The sequence below is a fragment of the Antedon mediterranea genome, chromosome 8 (genome assembly GCF_964355755.1).
Source record: "Antedon mediterranea chromosome 8, ecAntMedi1.1, whole genome shotgun sequence".
In the NCBI taxonomy this organism is placed as follows: Eukaryota; Metazoa; Echinodermata; class Crinoidea; order Comatulida; family Antedonidae; genus Antedon; species Antedon mediterranea.
Genome location: NC_092677.1, coordinates 4,299,277 through 4,321,160, shown reverse-complemented (window position 1 = coordinate 4,321,160; position 21,884 = coordinate 4,299,277). Strand labels below are relative to the sequence as shown.

Genomic DNA, 21,884 nt, shown 5'->3' with positions numbered 1-21,884 from the left:
ATATTCATTGTTCATCACACTTTCTTACAATATGTAAATGTAATTATACTCTATCTCTGGTTTTACTAAATACTTTACAGCAACAACGCATAAAATACGAATACTATACGAGTACTTGTATTGTATATTGCGATTATGATTGTAGACACTACGGTATAATGATATGCAAGAATTAAAGTACGCGCAACGCACAAGTGACCAATCACATAGGTAGATTCACATTCACCGTTAATCATGCTTCCGCGCGCTGATCATGACCAAGCCAATCAAATAACGTGTTCGGTCTGTTGATATTACCCTTTTAACAGTTGATATTAATGTTTCTCGTATGTAATTGTTGTTACCTTCGCCCAAAATGGCGAGAGGTTATGTGGTCGATCACGTGTGTGCATTTGTTTGTTCGTTTCTTTCTATATTTGTTAGGAAGATTAGTCAAAAGGTTATAAATACATAAAATGTTAAAGGATGGTTTCATAGCTGTATGGAAACATACATTTTCATATGCCTAGGCTAGGCGAGGTTTGCACTCTCGAAGTGCCTTTCTAGTTTATATTAAAACTTATATTGAAAGAACAAAATGAGTAAAGGTAATTTTATACATAGAAAGAAGTCTATATTATATTAAATACACAAAATACAGCATTTCAATTACAACATGTTTGTTTATTTACACTTTATCTAAATACACAATAAATGTTTGTCTGACAAATATAATTCATAATTTAGTAAAAGAAAAATCAATAATTTTGGAAGAGGGAGTAAACACCAATTGATGTAACTGTATCTTCAGCAGACGACATTACTTGCTTAGGACATTTTGATTGGTTCCATGTTCCATAGTTGCTGTTGCTGTTGGTGACTAGCTGCCTTCAATTGTTGCCATGTCTTTCGGTTAGCTCTCAAGGCCATCTATAATGAAAAAGAATTTCGAAAATAAATTTGATTAAAATGATCGATTTTTTTTTTCCATTTCTAAGTTCAAACAATAAAATAGTACTAGTCGTCCTCATTTTACACATTTGTCAATAATAAACATTTTTGGTGACAATGCATATTTTTACTATGATCCTAGATTACATATCGACTTTTTTTTTTATTATAGCTACTATTTAAGGATGCAAAGAGATGCTACTAAAATTATAGTATATATTGTACTTGATTAAATTGGAATGTAACCTGTATTATTCTATATTATGAAAGTTTTTTTTTTGATCATGTAAACATATTTTAATTGAACGTACTAATCCTAACTAGCTACAGTATAAATCACACAAACAACGATAAAACAAGGTAATATAATAATAAGGTCTATAGAATGTCCATTAGATTAACCCAAAAGGAATTTTAAACAATTTTGTATTAATGTGAAGAAAAAAACTAATATGTACAAAGTTACAATTATTGGATTTTGTTTTTCTATCTTATTCAGATCTTTATCGATCTTTAAATTATTGACATTTTGATGTAGAAGGCAATTACTTGTACCATTCTGATGATTATATAATTATCGCTGTGTATATGTACAACCTTGCTATAAATTGGGACCAAGGAAGTTCTGTTTTGGGAGAGTAACAAAGTGGTACCAATTACCAATAATGTTTGCATGTTACTTTTGTATTTTTTATCTATGCTTTAAGTTCCAAAAATGAAATACCTCTGCAATCTCCACTTTTCTCTCCCAACTTTTAACAGTTTTGTTCATTTCATACAAGTCCGCTTTTTCTTGGACATACTCGACAACTTCTGGAACTCTAAAATCATCAAGTTGTTGGCGTAGTTTACGATTTACTTCCTCCGCTTTTGCTCTCTCCTTTTTAAAAACAGAATTTTGACAACGTAATTAAAAGTTAGGTTCTATGCTGAAATAAAACAACGAGAAGTAAAACACAACTTATTGAACTTACAGCTTCAACCGTTTCCGTCTCTGTATCGATTTTTCCAAGCAGATCATTCCTGGAAGTGATTTCAGAATGAAGACGATCCGACTCAAGCGTCAACGTTTGTAGCTTTTTCTTTAAATTAAATTTATAAAAATGTAAAAATTAATTATATATTTCTCTGTCTTCTGGATCTGGATGAATACTGACGAAGGACCACATGGGTATATGGGCCAGGGGGAATTGGATGAGAGGGAGGAGAGGGAAGTTGTGGGGATGTAAGTGACAGGGGATGGAAGTGATGGAGATGGAATTTGTGTGGGGGGGGGGGATGTTGAGATTAGACATGTTGGGAAAAGTGTGACCAACTTTTCCTTTTTTCATTTGAATTATGTCAGAATGCACATGTAGGATATTTTGTTTTAAAGAAAAATGAATTGGTTCCAAGTTTCATAAAATGTTATTACTAATGTGATTATTGTCAAATTTTCTTCCAAAACTAGTAACATTTATAATATGCATGAATTCTTTATCTCTCAGAGTTGCTGTATACTATACTATAACATTTATAATGCTAGGGTATTTGAATGCATTAGCATTGCAAGAAGTTTATGTATTGAATAAGAATAACAATAAAATAGAAAACCAAGTTACCTTGTATGAATTGAGAACTTGCTGAGTGTTGCCGGACATTAGTTTAAGTCTTAGCAAATCTTGGTTACGCTCGTCAATTTTTTCCAAATACTGACTGTTTTCAATCTTTAGCTGCTGGAAATCAACCTCGTGTAACACTTCACCCATTTCCTCTTTCTGAAAAATAAAACAATTATCTTACTTAATTTTGTGAAAAAGTTGGATAAGAGATAAGAAAAATAAATGTCTTCTGCAGTAGTTGGAAGAAAGTATGGGGTTTTCAACAGCATAATAGTTTGGAGAGAAAGAAGAAAGAGGATTTCTGTCGTTATTTTGAACAAAAAAAGAAAGTCAGTATCGACACACATTAAAGTTTTTGTCTCACCATGGAGAAAATATATTATTTTTTTCGCGATGGTCACACACAGATCGATTTGCATACAAAGTGGGCGGAGCTTGCACGTTGCAAGTTGGGAAATAACGTTAAAGTTAAGCTCCCTAATATTAATAATGATATACAAGACTTGAACTAACCTAAAATACTAAAGACTAAATACTAACCTGCTTAAGTTGCAGATGTAGTTTTTTCTTCTGGACTTTCAGAGTAGAGTTCTTAAGTCGTAACTTCTCAATCAATGTGTCGCGCGCCCTTTGTTTATCTTCAAAATAGCGCGTAACCTTTTCAGCTATCACTCGGTTAATTCTGGTATTCACTGAACCCTTTACTATGTCTCTTTCAAATTCGTATGATGACTTCTTTAACTCCGAAAACCTAAGATCTGCTTCTTCTATAATAGCCTGCCGTGATAAAATTAAAGAAAAGTGGACAGTGAAACGTACTACTTTCAAACTGCAAATTTGATTACTTAATCTTTTTTTTCCATATGTTGTTTATACCTTAAAACTATCCATTTTCTTCTCAGAATCCTCTTTCAGTTTTGCAATATCTTCTCGAAGTTCTTCAATTTCTCTTTGAGCGATGTCACATTTCTGTTCTGCTGTCAGTTTTAGATGTTTATCAACACCACTTCCTTTTGAACGTGAACGCTTTCGCATTACTCGTGTGTCGTGTGATGACTGACTGGGTACCGGTACTGCGAATGGTGCTCCGGTTACATTTGGGTCAACTCGTTTCAAATATTTAACGAACATGAGCGTCTCATTTTCAATAACTTCATTTCCAGTTCTATGTATGATTCATGAATGACATTGACATTAACAAGAATATTAAAGCAAATTAATTTGAATTATTAGGTCTAGAGTCTTTAATAATAGGCCTAGGGCATAGGCCTAACTACTTGTAGGCCTAGATATTATCAGCAACATGAATTTATTCTCATTTTATTTTATTTATTGGAATATTTATTAGGCCTAGGCCTACTACTAGGCCTAGGCCTAGCTAGGCCTATATTAAATTATTACTACTACTAGGCCTAGGCTAGTATAGAACAGGCGCTAAACCTAAAGCTAGGCCCTAGGCTAGGGTCCTACTAAACACCACCAGATACCTACTTACTAGGCTAGCTAGGCCTACTAGGCTAGGCCTAGAGCAATAAATCATACCACCAGAGAGTAGCCACCTGTTTGGAATTTAAAAGTTAATAGGGGCCTACCTACTACCACTACTACTACTGTATAATAGGACCACCTAACTAGCCTAGGGTCTCACTAGGCCTTCACGTTCACTAGACAGTAGGCCTAGCCTAGGCCTACTTCTACTAGGCCTGGGTGGCATGACATGATGGGTTGGGTAGGCCCTGGTGGGGTGGTTGTATTTATTTGAATAAAATGAATAACTTACAGCAATTCCTTTACCATTCGATCAATTTCTTCCGACGAATACTCATTCAATGGGTCATCTTGATTATCCATCTGAGAAGATGCTGCAATACTTTCAGAATCTGCCATTTTAAAAGAAAGAAAGAAACAGAGCAAACAAATGTGATGGGCTAGCCTAGCCGCCTTACGTTTTGTTTGTACATTCCCATGACGGATGCGATATAACTTAGTTTGTAGTTACTAAGGCTGAAACAATTATCAGTATAGCAAATTCAATCTTTATTCAAGTTAAATGCCATTTTCGCATTACTTTAAATGTATATGTCCATTACATTTATACTAATTTTGATATTATTAGTTGATTAATGAGTGTTTTCTTTTACACAACGACCATGGTAACCAAGCAAACATTGGATTAGAAAAGATCCACCAACAACAGGCATTCTGACAATTAAGAGCATGCAAAAAAGAACCGTTTTGGCACCTTTTGTTTTACTAATAATATACTGTATACGAAACGGAAATTTGGCACAACAACTCACGTAGTTAATTATTGTGTTGCTGTTTTTAGATTAGTGTGTGTATGGCATGACTGCAAAACACATTTTCGTTGAGAGACTAGAAAGGGACATGCAGGCAATATTGTTCTATTTTTAAATACAATTCTGTATCTGTAAAATTTAGAGTTTTCCTACTTTATTGGAAAACAAATTTAAAATACGAAAAGTGCCACGAACAAAGACATTTTATTTGGCTTTTTTACTGACTATCAGAAAACCACGTAGGCTATTCCGAGAGTGCATAAACGCTTCATCAGCTGTTTTTCAACCAGAGTGACTTCAGTACCGTTTTGGATTAAAACTACAATTGTAATACATCGCTTGAAAATAACTTTTTATCGGATACAATTTTGTTTCCAATTAAATAAGAATTATGGAAGACATTAAAAATGTAAGTTTACATAATTTACAACAGTTACATAATTTGCTCACAACCGAACCGGTCCTATATGCAACACCGATACTGTACATAATGTGGGCATCTTCTATTTTAACTAATGCGCTTGTAATATTGTTGATACTCACCAACAAGAATTTACGAAAGAAGAAACATGTTTTCGTCTGCTTACTAGCTTTTTCCGATGCTACAAGTTCACTTTCAGTTGCAACGTGTAGCGTAACAATTATGTGGCAACTGAACGTAAACATATTCATTTTCTCGTACTATCTATTAGATATATCTTATTTAGTATCCGCTTGCTCAATTTCTTGCATCGCCGTAGATCGGTACATCGCACTTGTTTGGGCACCGATGAAATACCATCTTATTGTCACGAAAACAAAATACACTATTGCCGTAATCGCCGTTATATTATTTAAAACTGTTCTCGTATTTTTATCAGAGTCGAATGTGATTGTATACAGTGCTATACTAGTGTATATATTTGTCAATACAGGTATTTATACTTTCATATACAGAAGTATTTGTAACAAACGGGACACACCTCAATCGACACAAAAAGAAGAAAGGTACATGAAAATGATTATAACTTTTTGTGTTATAGTGTTTGTGTTTAATATAACAAATGGAGTGGTTGTAATAAACTCCGTTATTGGGGTTTTTCTTGATCAAAATATGGATGTTTATTTAATAATCTATTGCATAAATATCGTTTTTATGACTATCAATTCGCTTTCAAATCCAATCATTTACTGGTTTCGACTTACTGAATTCAGAAATGCAGTTAAGCAAACTACTTGCTTCAAGTTATTTACATGATCCTGTGAATTGGTGATTTACATAAATCATTTTTTTAATGTATATATTATTGGGCCAAGCTGTGAGTTACATATTTCTATATTATTATTATTTTTATATATTATTTACCATCATTACCGAAGATAACCCGTACAGATTCTTCATTGTACAGAACTGATATCAAGAGGTCTTCTATCATTTCAAATAAAATAAATTATATAAATATATAAAAATATTCAAATTATACTAACACAGATAAACCCACAAAGATCCAAAACGGATCAAGATCTTATATAAAAAAATCCTTACTAGAATATAGTAGGCCTATCTCTGGATTAAAGTTAAAGGAAATCTATGAAACTTCGGAGATCATTCGATAAGGAATTCTAGATAGCCAGATAAATAAAAGTATCTCTAAGTTATTCAAATTTAGGCCTAAGAGTATAATGCGCGTAACCGGTGTAGCAGATAAAGTCTGGACAGTCTATTCTATTATGCTGGTACTCTACTACCAAGAAACGTTTGGTAATGATAGGTTGCGATAGGTACGTCAGTATTTAAATGAAATGATGCACATTTTTTTTGATGTATCGTAGATAATTTGATTTTGAATTCACTTCTGTTCGAGACATGAACTTTTGTATAACGAATATTGTTTATCTAGTAACTTAAAAAGGTTGCTTATTTGTCTTCGTAATCTGATGACATCATCGCTTCGTGGTGCACAAATCAACACAGGCCTATAACAAGTGATTGATGGCTTTAGCTGGTTACTCTAAAAATCGATATATAGTTTAATAAACACGAAACAAAGACAATCGTTTAATAAAGCGTGGTTCCCACTAGCGACGCAACGCAAGGACGTAAGGCAACGCAAAGGAATTGACCAATCACAAGCGATGGCTTATTCGCTTGTGATTGCTAACTGTCTATAACTTCGCTTGTCATTGGTTAAAACGCTTGCGTTGCGTTTACGTCCTTGCGTTACGTTCTAGTGGGAACCAAGCTTTAAAAGTGAATGACTTCATCTCATTATTTTGTACTTGATTGTTGTTTTTATTATGGACGAGTCGATGTTTTTCAGTAATTATAGTCCTACAAGAGGACGTAGACGCAACACGCGCATGCTATGATATTTTGCACGTGTGATTCCCTTTTGCGTTAATGGAACCAAACTGAAGGCTTGATTAAACACTATTAAGCTCAGGTTCCCACTAGCGACGCAACGCAAGGACGTAACGCAACGTAAGTGATTTAACCAATCACAAGCGATGGATTATTTGAACCACCATGGCTTGTCTTTGGTCAACTCGCTTGCGTTGTGCGTACGTCATTGCATTGTGCCTCTAGTGGAGACCACACTTTGGAGCGTAACGCAGACGTTAGCGCAACGCAAGTCACAATTTGACGATTTTGTCAATCTACGTAATAATTTCATACATAGTATTATAGCAGGTTTAAGGTCCGATAACGATCGACGATAATAGACAAATATGCATTGTTCATACATAAACAAAAAAACTATAAAAACATTTCATTCTAGAACTATAGGATAACCACCATCTATGCTTTCTTTGATAAAAATGATATTTTCACACGTCTAATCAAATGACGTCATGATTAGTAAGAGCAATAATATCATGAAAATACAAACATTTTATTGTTTTTATTAATCATGACGTCATTTGATTGGAGTTTTAAAAATATTATTTTATCAAAAATGATTATCATAATAGTTCTAGAACGAAAACCTTTCTAATGTCTTTTGTTTTATGCTTATATATTTATCGTCGATCGTTATCGTCCTAGTGTAAATGGGTCCTTAACTTACATTATGATAAAGATATACCGCTTTAAGTTTTATTGTTATTTTCATTTCTGTGTCTTATATATATATGTTTTGTTTGCTTTTGAATGTTTTGTTTTGGCGTCCCTGGCACAAGTTTTTGCTTTTTTGGTGACGCCACCATTTTGGAAATAAATGTTGATTTTGAATTTGAAGATAAACACGAAACGAAACACAAAGGTATTGTTGTGTGAGATACACCACTGGTGTGACAAGGCACTTCTTTGTTTTTAATGAAAATAAAATAGCTAGGCTAAGCCTAGATAGTGTTGTAAACATTATATTTTTAATAAAAATATTGTACCATTGAAGTGTGTAATATAATACTATATTAAATCAGAATTTGTTTTTTTGGTTGATTGCTAAATTATACGTCGCGTACGTATTACTATTACGCATGTCTGTAATCGATTTTGTATTTTGTCGTTGGCATGATTGACATTGCGTAATTTAAGGTAACTCAATATCAACACTCATCTGAATTTTGTTCAAATTAAGTATCCTGTTAATAATGTAAAAAAACCGTAAATACAGTATAGTACGACGCTAAAGCTCTGTCTACACTACACAAAAGGGTGTGTGTGGCCAAATATGATAGTGACAAAAAAATTATATTATAACTATGCATTCATTTCCACGTTCAATTCATTACAAAAATACAGTATCGACAAAATAATGATAATGACGTATATTTTTATGCTCTGAAAGCGCGCCATAGCAATGAAGATATACGCCCGTATTCTTAAACCGGACTTTAGTCGTAGTTCGAGCTAAAACTAAAAAAATGACGTCATTTTAATTCATAAACCGAACTTCAACTAAATCACCGACTAAATCAGGCCAACCTCGACTAAATCGAGACGGATTTTGATCGATTTTTTTAGTCCTGGAGGGGGCAGACTAAATGGTCGACTAAATGGTTTTTAAACGATGTTTATAAAAAACGTAACAGTCATTGAGTTGTTATATTGGCCAGATATTGAAGAATGAAATATCTATATTTATATTAGCTTAATTAAATATACATTGGTATAAATTATAGTAATGAAAATCATCTTTATTTACAACTGTATACAAATTACATTATTTTCTTCGCGCAAGTCCGACTTGAGCTACGTCACGCCATAGCGACAATGGGAGATGCGGCAATTCACCACGCGATGGAATGTTTAGGGGGCCTAGCGCTTTCTTGTCACGCTATGAAGTGCGTGGTTCGTGGCGATCATACTTTGTTGGGGGCCTAGAAAATATAAAAGTTACCGTACCGCCATGGTTCCTAAATATATTTTTAAGATTTTATTTGTTGTTAATCAAATATACTTCACTGTTAAATTAATACTGATATTGTTCTAATAATTAACGATTAAAATTATTTTTCATGTATATAGTCCTGATGCGTAAAAAGTGTTGTAAGAAATGGAAAGTGATATCAATGCGCAAAATTTCGTCTGCTCCTCAAATACTCTCTTGTCATTGGCCAATGTATAGCCTTTGTTACCCAGACGTGTGCAACTCGACTAAAAGCTCGACTTCATTAAGTCGAACTGCAAACTTCGACTACTTCGTTTTTGAATCGAATTTGAAGTAATAGCTCGAACTACGACTTTTCCAAGTCGAACTTCGAACTACGACTAAAGTCCGGTTTAAGAATACGGGCGATAGCATAATCTGGGGGGTTAAAACGGCCTCAAATCGGTACCCAAAGTTGTGTTGCGTTTGTGTGACGTAGCCAGCGCAGACGATAAATCGCATGGGGGGAGAAGTAGGCAGTTGTATATTGTTTGTTTTTTTAATTTTTAGTTCGTCCAGGTCAGGATATCAAATTAGTAATGTCAATTCTGAAATCTACAGATAAAAAGGCAAATGATGGAACTTGGAGCAGTAGAAAGCCTCGGCAAACACGTCACAAAAGTGAGTAAGCCTATTTTTAGGCCCTCTTTTTTTGAATGCCACACCACTGTCTGACAGGACAGGAGCAAAGTGGCTCGATATGATAAGTAATAATTCCAGTCGAGTCGTTTCGTACCTAAAGGCCTCTACTCTATGCCATGCATGGCATAGGCCTACATACTGTCATGATTAAAGTTCCGACTAAAAAGTCTAGGCCTAGCCTAGGCCTAGGCCTAGGCCTAGGCCTATATGTCATAGATAGGCCTATCTAGCCTAGTAGGCCCTAGGCTAGCCTAGCTGGTGTCAGATGAAATCGGTCGCGCTTGAAATCGGTCGCGTTTGAAATCGGTCGCGATAAAATCAACTTTCGGTATTTTGTATGGCGCGCCGCTAGAGCTGTACCTTTGATGATATCGGTCGCGTTTGAAATCGGTCGCGCTATTTTGTATGGATCGAGCGGGATGCATGCTAGAGCGGGATATACATTTTTCGTTTATATAGTTAATTGATATTTTTTAGGAACTAGATTATTTGTGGATATTTTTTACTTGGTTAATAAATATTTATTATCAATCATTAAATTAATTTTTTTTTGTATTTCACAGGTCTCGGAGAAGGACTGTGTCTTTTCAAAATGGCCATTTCTAAACACGTTTAAATATTATATTAGGCATAATGTTATATTAGGCATATAATAATTTACCTAGGACCACAATGGAAATTTAGGACCACAATGGAAATAAGTTTGCCGTCTCGGTACTTTTTTGTGTTTTTATCCTATTGATTTTATATCAGAATAAAGAAATAAAAAAAAAATAAAATACCTCTATTTATATGTACTGTAATTAATATATTATATAGAGAATATACGTCTGTCGTGTCTTTTATTATGCAAACAATTACGTAAAAGAGAACAATTTATTTAAAAACAATAATTTTTACAATATAGCCCGTAAAGCCAGCGTATCCATTTTTATACTTGTGCATATATGTGGCAGATTATATCATATCCATGTCGTTATCAACATACTATTCGATCACCTTATTTTTATTTCTATCCGTTATGTAGGATAATATTAAGCTTATAATGATTATTGTTGAGGCAAATCACGTGTATATTTTTATTTCTAATGTTTAAAATAGTTTTTAGTAAAATGATCATTATATGCTGATGGTTAAAAGGCGAGTTACTGAAATAAACCCCCGAATAAGCCATATCGACGGAGATGCGCCTTCTATGATCGTGAAGCTGTTTCCTCTAACAATACGTTATTTTGCTGACGGGGTTTCCCCTTTTTAAAAAACACGCACTTGTTAGTATGTCAACTCATGGACAAAACACGACGATCGTTGTCGATGGCGAGATATGATGACGTCTATTACTAATAACCATACGTTTGAAACGTCTATAGGCCTCCTGCACGGTTTTTGTGAAACGATTCAATGAGCTATAGATGCTCGACGCGATTATGAGATTATGTTCATTCATTCATTATTTAGCCTTTAAAATAGAAATACATTTAAAACATAGGTAACAAAATCAAGACACGTGGAAATCTAAGGAGGCAAGGATAAGCAAAAGCAATTAAAGTCGCTGTAGCTCACAGGCTTGCTATATATCCATAATAATTCCGAATAAAGTACTGTTTCTATAATTTGACAGTATGATTTATATATAATTTACGTAAAAAAGTCGGCAATACTATAGATTTTAATTTGAATATCTTTTATTTCTTCATTTATAATAATCATTTAATGTAAATAATTAAGTAAGTGCAACTCAGTGTCTCGGTAAATCTAGGCCTAAATGTTTAAATATCAGTGCAGATTACCTCTTTGAGAATCGTGTTCACCTTTATCTATCATTGTACATCATACTCCTACTGTAGGCCGGTAGATTGATTTATAACGACATATTATCTATATATTTTATTAATATCCTAAAACCATACGTAATTGTTTGCATAATAAAAGACACGACAGACGTATATTCTCTATATAATATATTAATTACAGTACATATAAATAGAGGTGAATTATTATATGCCTAATATAACATTATGCCTAATATAATATTTAAACGTGTTTAGAAATGGCCATTTTGAAAAGACACAGTCCTTCTCCGAGACCTGTGAAATACAAAAAAAAAATTAATTTATTGATTGATAATAAATATTACCAAGTAAAAAATATCCACATAACTAATCTAGTTCCTAAAAAATATCAATTAAATCTATATAAACGAAAAATGTATATCCCGCTCTAGCATGCATCCCGCTCGATCCATTCAAAATAGCGCGACCGATTTCAAACGCGACCGATTTCAAACGCGACCGATATCATCAATATTATAGCTCTAGCGGCGCGCCATACAAAATACCGGAAGTTGATTTTATCGCGACCGATTTCAAACGCGACCGATTTCAGACGCGACCGATTTCATCGTAAACCGCCTAGCTAGGAGTGGGCGGCTAGGCTAGGCTTGGTTGGCTAATAATATTTTAAAGGCCATTTTCTTTAAATAATAAATTTTAATATTTTTTTTTATTTTTTACAAAATTGTAGTCATCTCATCTAATCATGATGGACGTGAAGAATTAAATGATCAAGTTATTGATTATGACAAGCTGAGGTGGTTATGCTGTCAAGATGAGCCATCGGGTGATAAGGATAGTAGGTTGGTAACAAACAATAAATGCCGTGGCTAAAGATACGGTACCATATTTATACGTCTAAATAAAAACTAAAGGTACGGTAATTATAAAGGGCGCTTCCGTTTGATAAAGGTACGGTAAAATTGCATTCCTAAAACTCGTACCTAAATATAAAACTTGTTCCTAAATATTAAAACTCGTTCCTAAATATTAAAAACCTAACCCGCTAGGCCTAAATAATCTCTCTTAAATTAAAAACTAAAAAAAAAAAAAAATTAGAGAATCCAACCTCCAACCCCTTAAACCATAGCCTCATCAGCCAACTAAGCTACACAGCTGGCTTGCTGAAAACCATTGCCATAACCTATTTGGTTAACATCTATCTTACATTACGCCCTCTATTATCATACCTTTATTTTTTAGAAGTATGGATACGGTACCAAATCTTTAGCCATAACGAACAATAAAATACTAAGACTGTATAAATATAGGCATATAAAGAGCACAACATAAAATTAAAAAGTCTAATTTAATAGATAGAAAAAATTCATTGAAGACAAGGAATGACCTGATTTAATGTTTTTAAAGATAAAGCCTACACAACATTACAAGCAGGGAGTTGTTTACAACTCCCTGATTACAAGTATGTAACTGTATTATTTTTTACAATTTAAATTGAAATTTATATTTATACTGGGTGACCTCTTCAGTCAAAGACTGGTCTCCCAGAGAGCCCAGTTATGATCAGTGGCTGTGATGTACTAATACACCGGGGTAACCCCCTACTCGTCTCGAAAGATGTACTACTAGGTTCTTTAAAGTGCACACGAGCTAGATGTGTACACTGGACCTACGGTTTGTAGTCCTTATCCGAGAAGACTCGTTCTACCGCCAGAACCATGGAGTGATTGAGCCTCGAACCCCTGCCGATGTTATGGCTACGTAATTACGGTTCCACTGTCTTAACCGCTCGGCCACTCACTCACTCACAAAACCTCAACAATTGCAAGGAATGTGTTTTTAAATAACATTTTCAACAAAACTTTTTGGTTAAATATAAGTAAGTCCTAGGCTACTGTAGCCTATTTATTGTTTTGATTTTAAGAGTTGTGATGTTTTTACTTTTCAGCACACCATCTGTATGTGATCATTCTTTGTTTATGCAATATTACCACCAAATGTTTGTGAATGCAAAAGCTACACCAAAGACGGTAGTAGAACAAGGTGATACACACTCACTATTGGCCGCAACGAACATATCTACTGGTAAATATTGTTTAAAAACCCTTTATTTTTAAACTTCGGTAATTTTTACCGATTTATTCTGTACTGCAAAAGATCGTCTGCTGCAAAAAGGTTCAGGCTTCGCTGTTGAAGGAATAGAGACATTACATGTATGGAGGAAAGAATGGAGGTCCATCATTGAAGTCCGTCAAGTCTGCTGGGATGGGCACCAAGTCAATTTATTTGCATTAAAACATCACCAATCAGGTCAAAAATAAAAGAATTTCTGCTAATAATTAGATAGCTAAATTGTAACATAGAAAACGTGGGAATGTAGTCTTTTGACATCTGCATAAATTGTTACAAGTTGTAACCAGGTTTGATCTCCCAATTGATTACATGTTTCATAATAAACTGTATTAGTGTGACAAAATTGTCTTTATACTCTGCAAACCTGTGAAAAGGGTATTATGTTCAGTGGCCATTTATTTAATAAATACAACCATTTTTTAAACATAAAGATTTTTTTTTGATTTTTTTGACATGAATGTATTTTACTATAAACTTGATTACCATTGTCTATTTTGTAATTTACAAGGCTGTTTGAGTACACTTTCAAACCATGAAAAGAAAGAGACACCACCAGCAGAGGTCATCAGTCATGAAATCAAAGATCATATGGCGCTGCTTCATAAGGAACGCAAGATAGCTGACCCAGAGGTCATTAAGAAAAACAGAATCAAAGACCTCCGCAGATTGCTTAGAAAACTGTAAGTGTATCTATGTATTAACAATTTACATGAACAAAAATTCTAAACCACCCAGTGATATACACTATCTATTATAAAGTTTGTACATTTGTTCACTATACATATTGTGCCATTGTACACTTCCCTACACATGCACGGTGTATACAAATTATCAACATTTCACTAAATTTGAAAAACATTGATTGACCTGATCTCAACAGCGTCAAATACAAACCCCTAAAAATCTTGGTAGGTTGTACAAAAACAATATTTTTATATGAAGATCCATTTACAGTAAATACATTTAAACCTGTCACCCCAACCATACCTCCTTTCCATTTCATGAATGAACCCCGACATTTGCATCTTGAAAGCCATCATGGTGTGTTATTATATTTTCAGACCGTTTGAGAGGTCATCAGAAGACAATAAAGTAATTTTTAAGCACCTGAAAGCATTTCCCGTGTTATCAAGTCAGACTACAACTAAGGAACTAAAGGAAATCTGTTCTGTAGTCACATTAGATGTATGGAAGGATGACGACTACACAGGTAGGTGTGACTGTGAAGAACACCCAAGTTTCCCTCATTTTGTAAACGCATTTTCTGTGTTGTAAATGCATTGTCCATGTAGCCAACGTATGTTCCGTGTAGCCAACATATTTTCCATTTTGCCAACGCATTTTCCATTTGCCAAGGCATTTTCCGTGTTGCTAACGCATTTTCAGTTATCTCAATGCATTTTCTGTGTTGTCAACGCATTTTCTGTGTTGCCAACACATGTTCCGTGTAGCCGATGTATTTTCCATTATGCCAATGTATTTTCTGTGTTGCCAACTCATTTTCCGTGTAGCCAACTCATTTTCCGTGTAGCCACTGCATTGTCTGTGTAGCCAACGCATTTTCCTTGTTGCCAATGCATTTTCCGTGTAGCCACTGCATTGTCTGTGTAACCAACGCATTTTCTTTGTTGCCAACGCATTTTCTGTGTTGTCAACGCATTTTCCGTGTTGCCAATGCATTTTCCGTGTTGCCAATGCATTTTCCGTGTCGCCAACGCATTCTTCGTTTTTGCCAATGCATTTCCTTTGTTTTCAACCCATTTTCCGTATCGCCAACGCATTTTCTGTGTTGCCAACACATTTTCTGTGTTTCCAATGCATTTTCCATGGTCTTATAAACAAAATACATAAAAATATTAACATACACATATACATTTATTTTATATTATCTCATTATGTACGCTTGCTTGTGTAGTTTTTGGAAATACTGGATTTTACATCGTACTAAAGGGAAGTGTAGTGGCCCAGACTGACCCATGGATACGTTTGAAGGCTAAGAATGAGGTTAAACCAACCAGGAATACAACTTTTCTCTTAGAAAGAGACTTGCCTGAGGTAAAAACTTAATGGGAAAATAATAATGTGTTAATATTAATTAACATTTGTGTATTAATTAGTATTTGTAGTACTGTATTCATGTTATTACTGCTCAAGTACAACCAAAATACATATAAAAAATAATTATTCTGTAACAATTTTGAGATCGAGATTGTTTTACTATTATTATTAATTTATAATTAAATTTTATTGCTGTTTTTAGTGTCATGCATTTTGTATATAACTTTGTTATTGTAATTCTAATGTGTCATTTTAGCTCGGGGTTGGTGATTGTTTTGGCTGCTTAGAGGGGATTGAAGGGGAGGAAGTTAATTCACAGTAAGTACTTGTTTTGAAAGGATGTTGTCAATCATCCAGAATGCAATCAGTTGTACTTACCTTTTGAAACAGTGGTACATTCTAGATATGTTGTAAAATGTTGCTACTCCAGTTGATCAGAATAATACCTCTTTCATATAAATTTGTACAACTTGTAACAACGTGTAACCAGGTTGATCGCCTGACTTATTACACATTTTCATACGTGAACACTGAGCAATCTCAAAAGGATAGTGTAGTTGCACGCTATTTGATTACTATGATTGGTAAGTTTAATACCAGGGCAATACACGGGAACATCGCGGAACAAAAATTTGCCTCTCATCAGTGTGTTTTTCTCCCGAGAGGTCCCCTGTGAAATCTCGGGAGATTTTCCACAAAATAGTATTCACACTACTGTATGCAAGCCTGGTTACAACTGGCTACATTTTGCAGATGTGAAAAGGGTATTAGTTGAATATTACACAAATAATATCAATAATTATTTTCAGAATATTGACAGTAAAAACTAATACACTGCCGTGTGAGTTTCTGAAAGTGTCTAGTAACGACTACAAACGAATATCACAAGTGAGTTATTAAAATTAAATTGTAGAACTATAACTTGGTGCTTCGATTTCAAGTGGCCAAGCGGTTAAGGCAGGGGCTCTGCCGCGAACCATAGCTATAGAATTGGCACAGGTTCAAGTCACTCCTCGACCATTTTTTTGGTACCGGTAGAACAAATCTCTTGGTTAAGGACTTAAAACTGGAAGTCCAGTGTACACATCTGGTTCGTGTGCACTTTAAAGAACCCAGTACAACTTTTCCCGGGTGCTGTTTGGTGGCAGAACTCGACATGAAGGGAACCTTAGGGGAGTGGAAAGTTGTGGTATGTGTCGTCCACACCTGTGCACAATTCAGGCCAGTAGGCTACAAGTTGCAGGTTATACCCCCCATTATTATTTTTTGCTATATACCATGCCTGTTGATTTTTAGGATAATAATATGTTAATCCTTGCATTTCACATTATATTAGCCCCGGTAATTGGATCAAACACGCATGGACAGCTCCATAATGTTGCAGCTAGATAACTTATAACATTGATAATGTTTTAAGAATTTAATAAAATCTAAAATTATCTATAATGTGCTATCTGCTGAAATATAAAGAGAACACTCTCTGTCACTCTTCGCATTTTTATATCAATATTGTTTCAATGTGTGAAAAAAAAACCCATTTATTTTATATGTATAGCAACTGAAAGAGAAAGATTTAACGGAGAAGTGTAACTTAGTACAGCCTTGTGAGTCATACAAACTATGGCCAAGACAGTCACTATTGAAATTAGCTGAACTTATTGAGTGGGCTTTTTTTCCTGAAAACACTGGTTAGTTCATTTCATTTATTAAAGATATATTGTCGCATTTTTTTGCATTTTTTGTTGAATATGTCATTTTAATGTCACCTAATAGTTATTCACTTTGACCAAAAACTGGATTGAAAATTATTTCTTTAACTGAAAAAAATGTAATCTAAAGCAAAATTGTTTGACAATGGTTTTTGGTTAAAATTTACTTTACTTTGTCTTTTTATAAGTGAAATTTTTAAAAAAGTGAATAACTTTATTAAAACTGCAAAATGGTTTATTTATTAATCTTCACTTTTCATGTTTTTGGGGGACAATACATCTTTAAACATTTATTTAACATTTCAAAATATTATATTTGAAATTCTTGCCTTTAGCTGAGCTGTCAAAGTCATCAAATTACAGTACAGCCATTTACTTGTATTAAAGTTATATAAGATACTTTATACTGTAATTAATATCGTGATGGAAAAATTTGTACTTAACCATATGCGATACTTTTACATTGTTTCTGCATCTAAAATGCAATATGTTACAATTTGCTAAAATCAATATGACACTTAAAGAACATATTGTATGTCACTTTTAACCATGTATGATCATATTCCAGGTGTAATTATATTGCTACAGGTACTTAGTGTCAGCTCATGTTACAGTTGTGTTTAAGCAACAATGTCACTTTGATTTTGTTTTAGTCCTCGTGACAGAGGGTGTACTTTGTCCGTTTATTGGTTTCATTAAATCTGGTGAATGTCACGTATTGAGACAAGTAGAAGTGAATCACAAACTGAGAAATGGAAAAGAGGTAAGGTACCCGCTATCGTTATCATTTCAACTTGATTGTTTTCACGAACGATCGTCGTTGAACGACGATAGCGTTGAATAACGTTGACAGGAAAACAGACTTTATACAGAGATATAGTATACATACAGTACATCAAAAATGAAAGAAGCCAAAAAAAGATTTTAAAGAAATACAGACATATTCAAATGGTTGATTCAAGTAAAAGCCAAAAAAAGAGGGAAAAAAAGAATTATTACTGCTTACTGAAAAAAATAAAAATCAAGGCCTTGCCAAGATAGGAACTCATAATAGTCCTTTGATCTTATGTCTTGCTGCGACAAATACCAACAGTACAGTACTATATACATATTCTCCACGACGAGCAGTATCGATTTAAGAGGTGTTGAACTGATCATGTCGCAGCCACACATAAACCCTTTGATCTTCAGCTTCGTTAGATTGCCAACCACCCTTAACAAAACCTTAAATGAGAACGATTTTAACCTTTGTCGATATTAACAAAATGTTGTTGTTGCAGGAAAAGCGTTTGAAACAAGTGGTGATGGGTAAATTGACAACATCGCAATCATTTGGTGAGATCAGTGTTTTAGAAGAAGACACGATCACATGTTCAATAGTAACTGCTACAGATGTCACTTTAGGAATAATAACACCAGAAAAAATAAGTGGTAATGTTCATATTTTAGTATTATCAAAGAGGCTAGGTATAATAAATGATAAAGAATACTCTATTCTATGGTAAAGTTTAAAATTTAATTATTTTCACAAATTTCTTAATCTTTCAGAATTGGATGAAACAACACGGTCATTGCTACTACAGACGAATAAAAAGACATTCGGAAACTTGTCAAAAGATGAGATTTACACAGAATACATTGAGCAAGAGTTACAGAGAGAGTGGTACCAGTTTAAACAGGGTGTGGTTGTGGATGTAATTAATTCAAGTGGTATCCAACCTGGGTGCGGCAAATGGTCTAAATCTGGTTCACAATAATTATTGACAAGAGTGGTACACAAGGAGTGGTCGTAAATGTCAATAATTATAAAAGGTCAAGTGATCAACATCTGACTCAATAATTTCTTCCAATAGAGAGAGTGGTACCAGTTTAAACAAGAGGTGGTCGTAGAGGTCATTTATGCAATATCCATCCTGGGTGTGGCAGTTGGTCAAATCTGGCTCAATAATTTCTTCCAATAGAGCGAGTGGTACCATTTAAAGAAGATGTGGCCGTAGAGGTCATTATGCAGTATCCATCCTGGGTGTGGCGGTTGGTCAAATCTAACTGAATTATTTCTGCCAACAGAGAGAGTGGTACCAGTTTTTGAAAGAATAGGTAGCCGTAGAGGTCATTTATGCAGTATCCAATCTGGGTGTGGCTGTCTGTTGGTCAAACCTGATAATTTCTTCTAACAAAGAGAGTGGTACCAGTTTAAAGAAGAGGTGGCCAGAGAGGTCATTTATGCAGTATCCATCCTGGTTTTGGCAGTTGGTCAAATCTGACTCAATAATAATTTCTTTCTACAGTTCTAGTTTTTTTAAAGAAGAGGTTGTCGTAGAGGTCATTTATGTCATACCCATCCTGTTCAAAAACTGACTTGCAATAATAATACTTTGTAAAAATAATTGTAAAAAATATTCTGTATTTATGTATACTTTTAACCATAATTATGTAAAAAATGAAAGTAATCCAATGATATGCATATCAAGCACAAGAAATTTTAGATTGCGGTGACTTTTTTAATCACATAGATTTTCACATTTTTATCATATTCACATTTTTTACAGTTCATACTGTATTTTATGTTTTGTTTGTATGTTAATGTACTGTACTATATTACCAAACAATAATACGATCATAACAATTAATGCCTCCATGGTCGAATAGTACCAGTACAAAGTGTTCTCAAACTTGCAATGAATAAACAATGCTTGAAAATGAACACATGTCACAATGCCTTAAAAGTGACATACAAAAAGTCAAAAGCAGAAAAATAAAGTAAAGATGTTTTGAGAAAATGAAGGTATAGGGAACCCACATCAAAAGAGACACCTTCATGACCCAACAAAGTGTCTCCTTGTAGAGGTGTCCCAAGCAGGAAATTTAAGCAAAGTCAAAATGGTTTGAAGCTGAGAAAATGAAGGTACAAAGAACCCGCATTAAAAGAAGGGACACCTTCATGACCCAACAAAGTGTTTACTCAGTAGAGGTGTCCCAAGCAGGAAATTTAAGCAAAGTCAAAATGTTTTGAAGCTGAGAAAATGAAGGTACAAAGAACCCGCATTAAAAGAAGATGGGTTCTACTGTATTGTAACATTTGCTGAGTGATCATTTCAGACGAGTGCCGGCCGCTGAGGTACAAGTGACGGACGTACATCAAGTTTTGTTGACATAGATATTATGTACAGTTCCTGAAGGCAGAGTCGACACAGTAACAATGAAGATGGTCAGAAGATAAAAATGGCTTCCATATCTGTTCATATGTTTTAAACAAATACTGTATATATATTTGTATACATTTTATATGAAACGTTTGTGATCAACACAAAAAAACATGTCAAATGTTTTTTTATAGTTTATTTTCTTGATGGTTCGAAAACATGCATGGAAACTCGTCAATATTTTGTGATAAACACCTAATAACCTGTCAATTTTTAGTCACGTGCAACGCCACTTAGTGAACACTAACTTGAGCACGCGACTGCATGATATGACCTTGTTTTAATTTCTTTTTTCAGTAGGCCTACAAGATATTCTCTGTTATGAGATTGGAATACCAAATGAATATTTTCTTGGTAAAAATTTATTAAATTTTGCATACTTATCATAAAATGTAGTATGCAGGGGAAGACACAGACTTGCTGGTACACAAAATCATGTTATGACAAACACATAAACACATTTTTATTTGTCAATACTACAAGTGATTCTATGAAAATAGCAAACTGAATATTTTAACCCTTGAAAAGATTCATTCAGTTAGTAATATAAATAAAATATTATACATATAATATACAGTAATATACAGTTAATTATTCGTCACTACTTTGAGAAACCCAACTGATGATTTTTATTTACTGTTACTCTTTACAGTTGGGATATAATTAACTGTTATATTTGATTTTTTTATGAATATTTTTAAATTTCAAAATTCTTAGGCATTTTGCTTTGATTTTAACGGCGGGAGGAGTTTTCCCGAATGATCGCACGGTCAAAACGGTACTGGATTGATCAACTAGCGTTCATGTTCCCAACTAATCATCTATTCATAGAAGTACTGGTACTGATGGTACAATATAGAACATATGGGAACATGAAAACATGAAAAACATTTTTTCCAATACACAGTTTCTATAGAATCAAGAATGGCAATTGAAAAGATTATTTCGATATATGGATCGTTTTAAATGCAGTATGCAGTGGAAGACACAGACTAAGACAAAAGCAAACATTATTATTTTGTGATAAAAAAATATTTAGAAAAAAATAAAGTAAATTTGCTCTTATGGGAATGTACAGTAAATGATAGGTTTATTTTTTCTTAATAAAATGTTTGTATACATGAATTTAGAATGTAACAGGCAGTAGAAACAAGACTATTAAC

General features: G+C 33.9%; 2 protein-coding genes across 3 annotated transcripts; one reads left to right on the top strand and one right to left on the bottom strand.

Moving 5' to 3' along the window:
• Window positions 1-663: 663 nt before the first annotated feature.
• LOC140056543 (cilia- and flagella-associated protein 263-like) lies at window positions 664-4,484 on the bottom strand. 2 transcript variants are annotated; one of them, XM_072101946.1, is made up of 7 exons: window positions 4,312-4,484; window positions 3,408-3,696; window positions 3,072-3,308; window positions 2,532-2,687; window positions 1,905-2,012; window positions 1,655-1,810; window positions 664-909 (listed from the first exon to the last, which is right to left on the bottom strand). In XM_072101946.1, the coding sequence occupies exons 1-7, from the start codon at window positions 4,416-4,418 to the stop codon at window positions 808-810; spliced, it is 1,155 nt and encodes a 384-aa protein (XP_071958047.1). In that variant the 5' UTR covers window positions 4,419-4,484; the 3' UTR covers window positions 664-807. The 2 variants fall into 2 exon arrangements, with proteins under 2 accessions (XP_071958047.1, XP_071958048.1); XM_072101947.1 differs by lacking the exon at window positions 4,312-4,484 and adding an exon at window positions 4,027-4,109.
• Window positions 4,485-9,711: 5,227 nt separating this feature from the next.
• LOC140056482 (cyclic nucleotide-binding domain-containing protein 1-like) lies at window positions 9,712-21,729 on the top strand. Its single transcript, XM_072101861.1, has 12 exons — window positions 9,712-9,804; window positions 12,349-12,460; window positions 13,567-13,703; window positions 14,260-14,431; window positions 14,813-14,961; window positions 15,667-15,806; window positions 16,066-16,127; window positions 16,619-16,697; window positions 17,365-17,497; window positions 18,172-18,281; window positions 18,799-18,949; window positions 19,067-21,729. Exons 1-12 carry the CDS (start codon window positions 9,723-9,725, stop codon window positions 19,273-19,275), a joined length of 1,536 nt encoding a protein of 511 aa, XP_071957962.1. The 5' UTR covers window positions 9,712-9,722; the 3' UTR covers window positions 19,276-21,729.
• The last annotated feature ends 155 nt before the right edge of the window (window positions 21,730-21,884 follow it).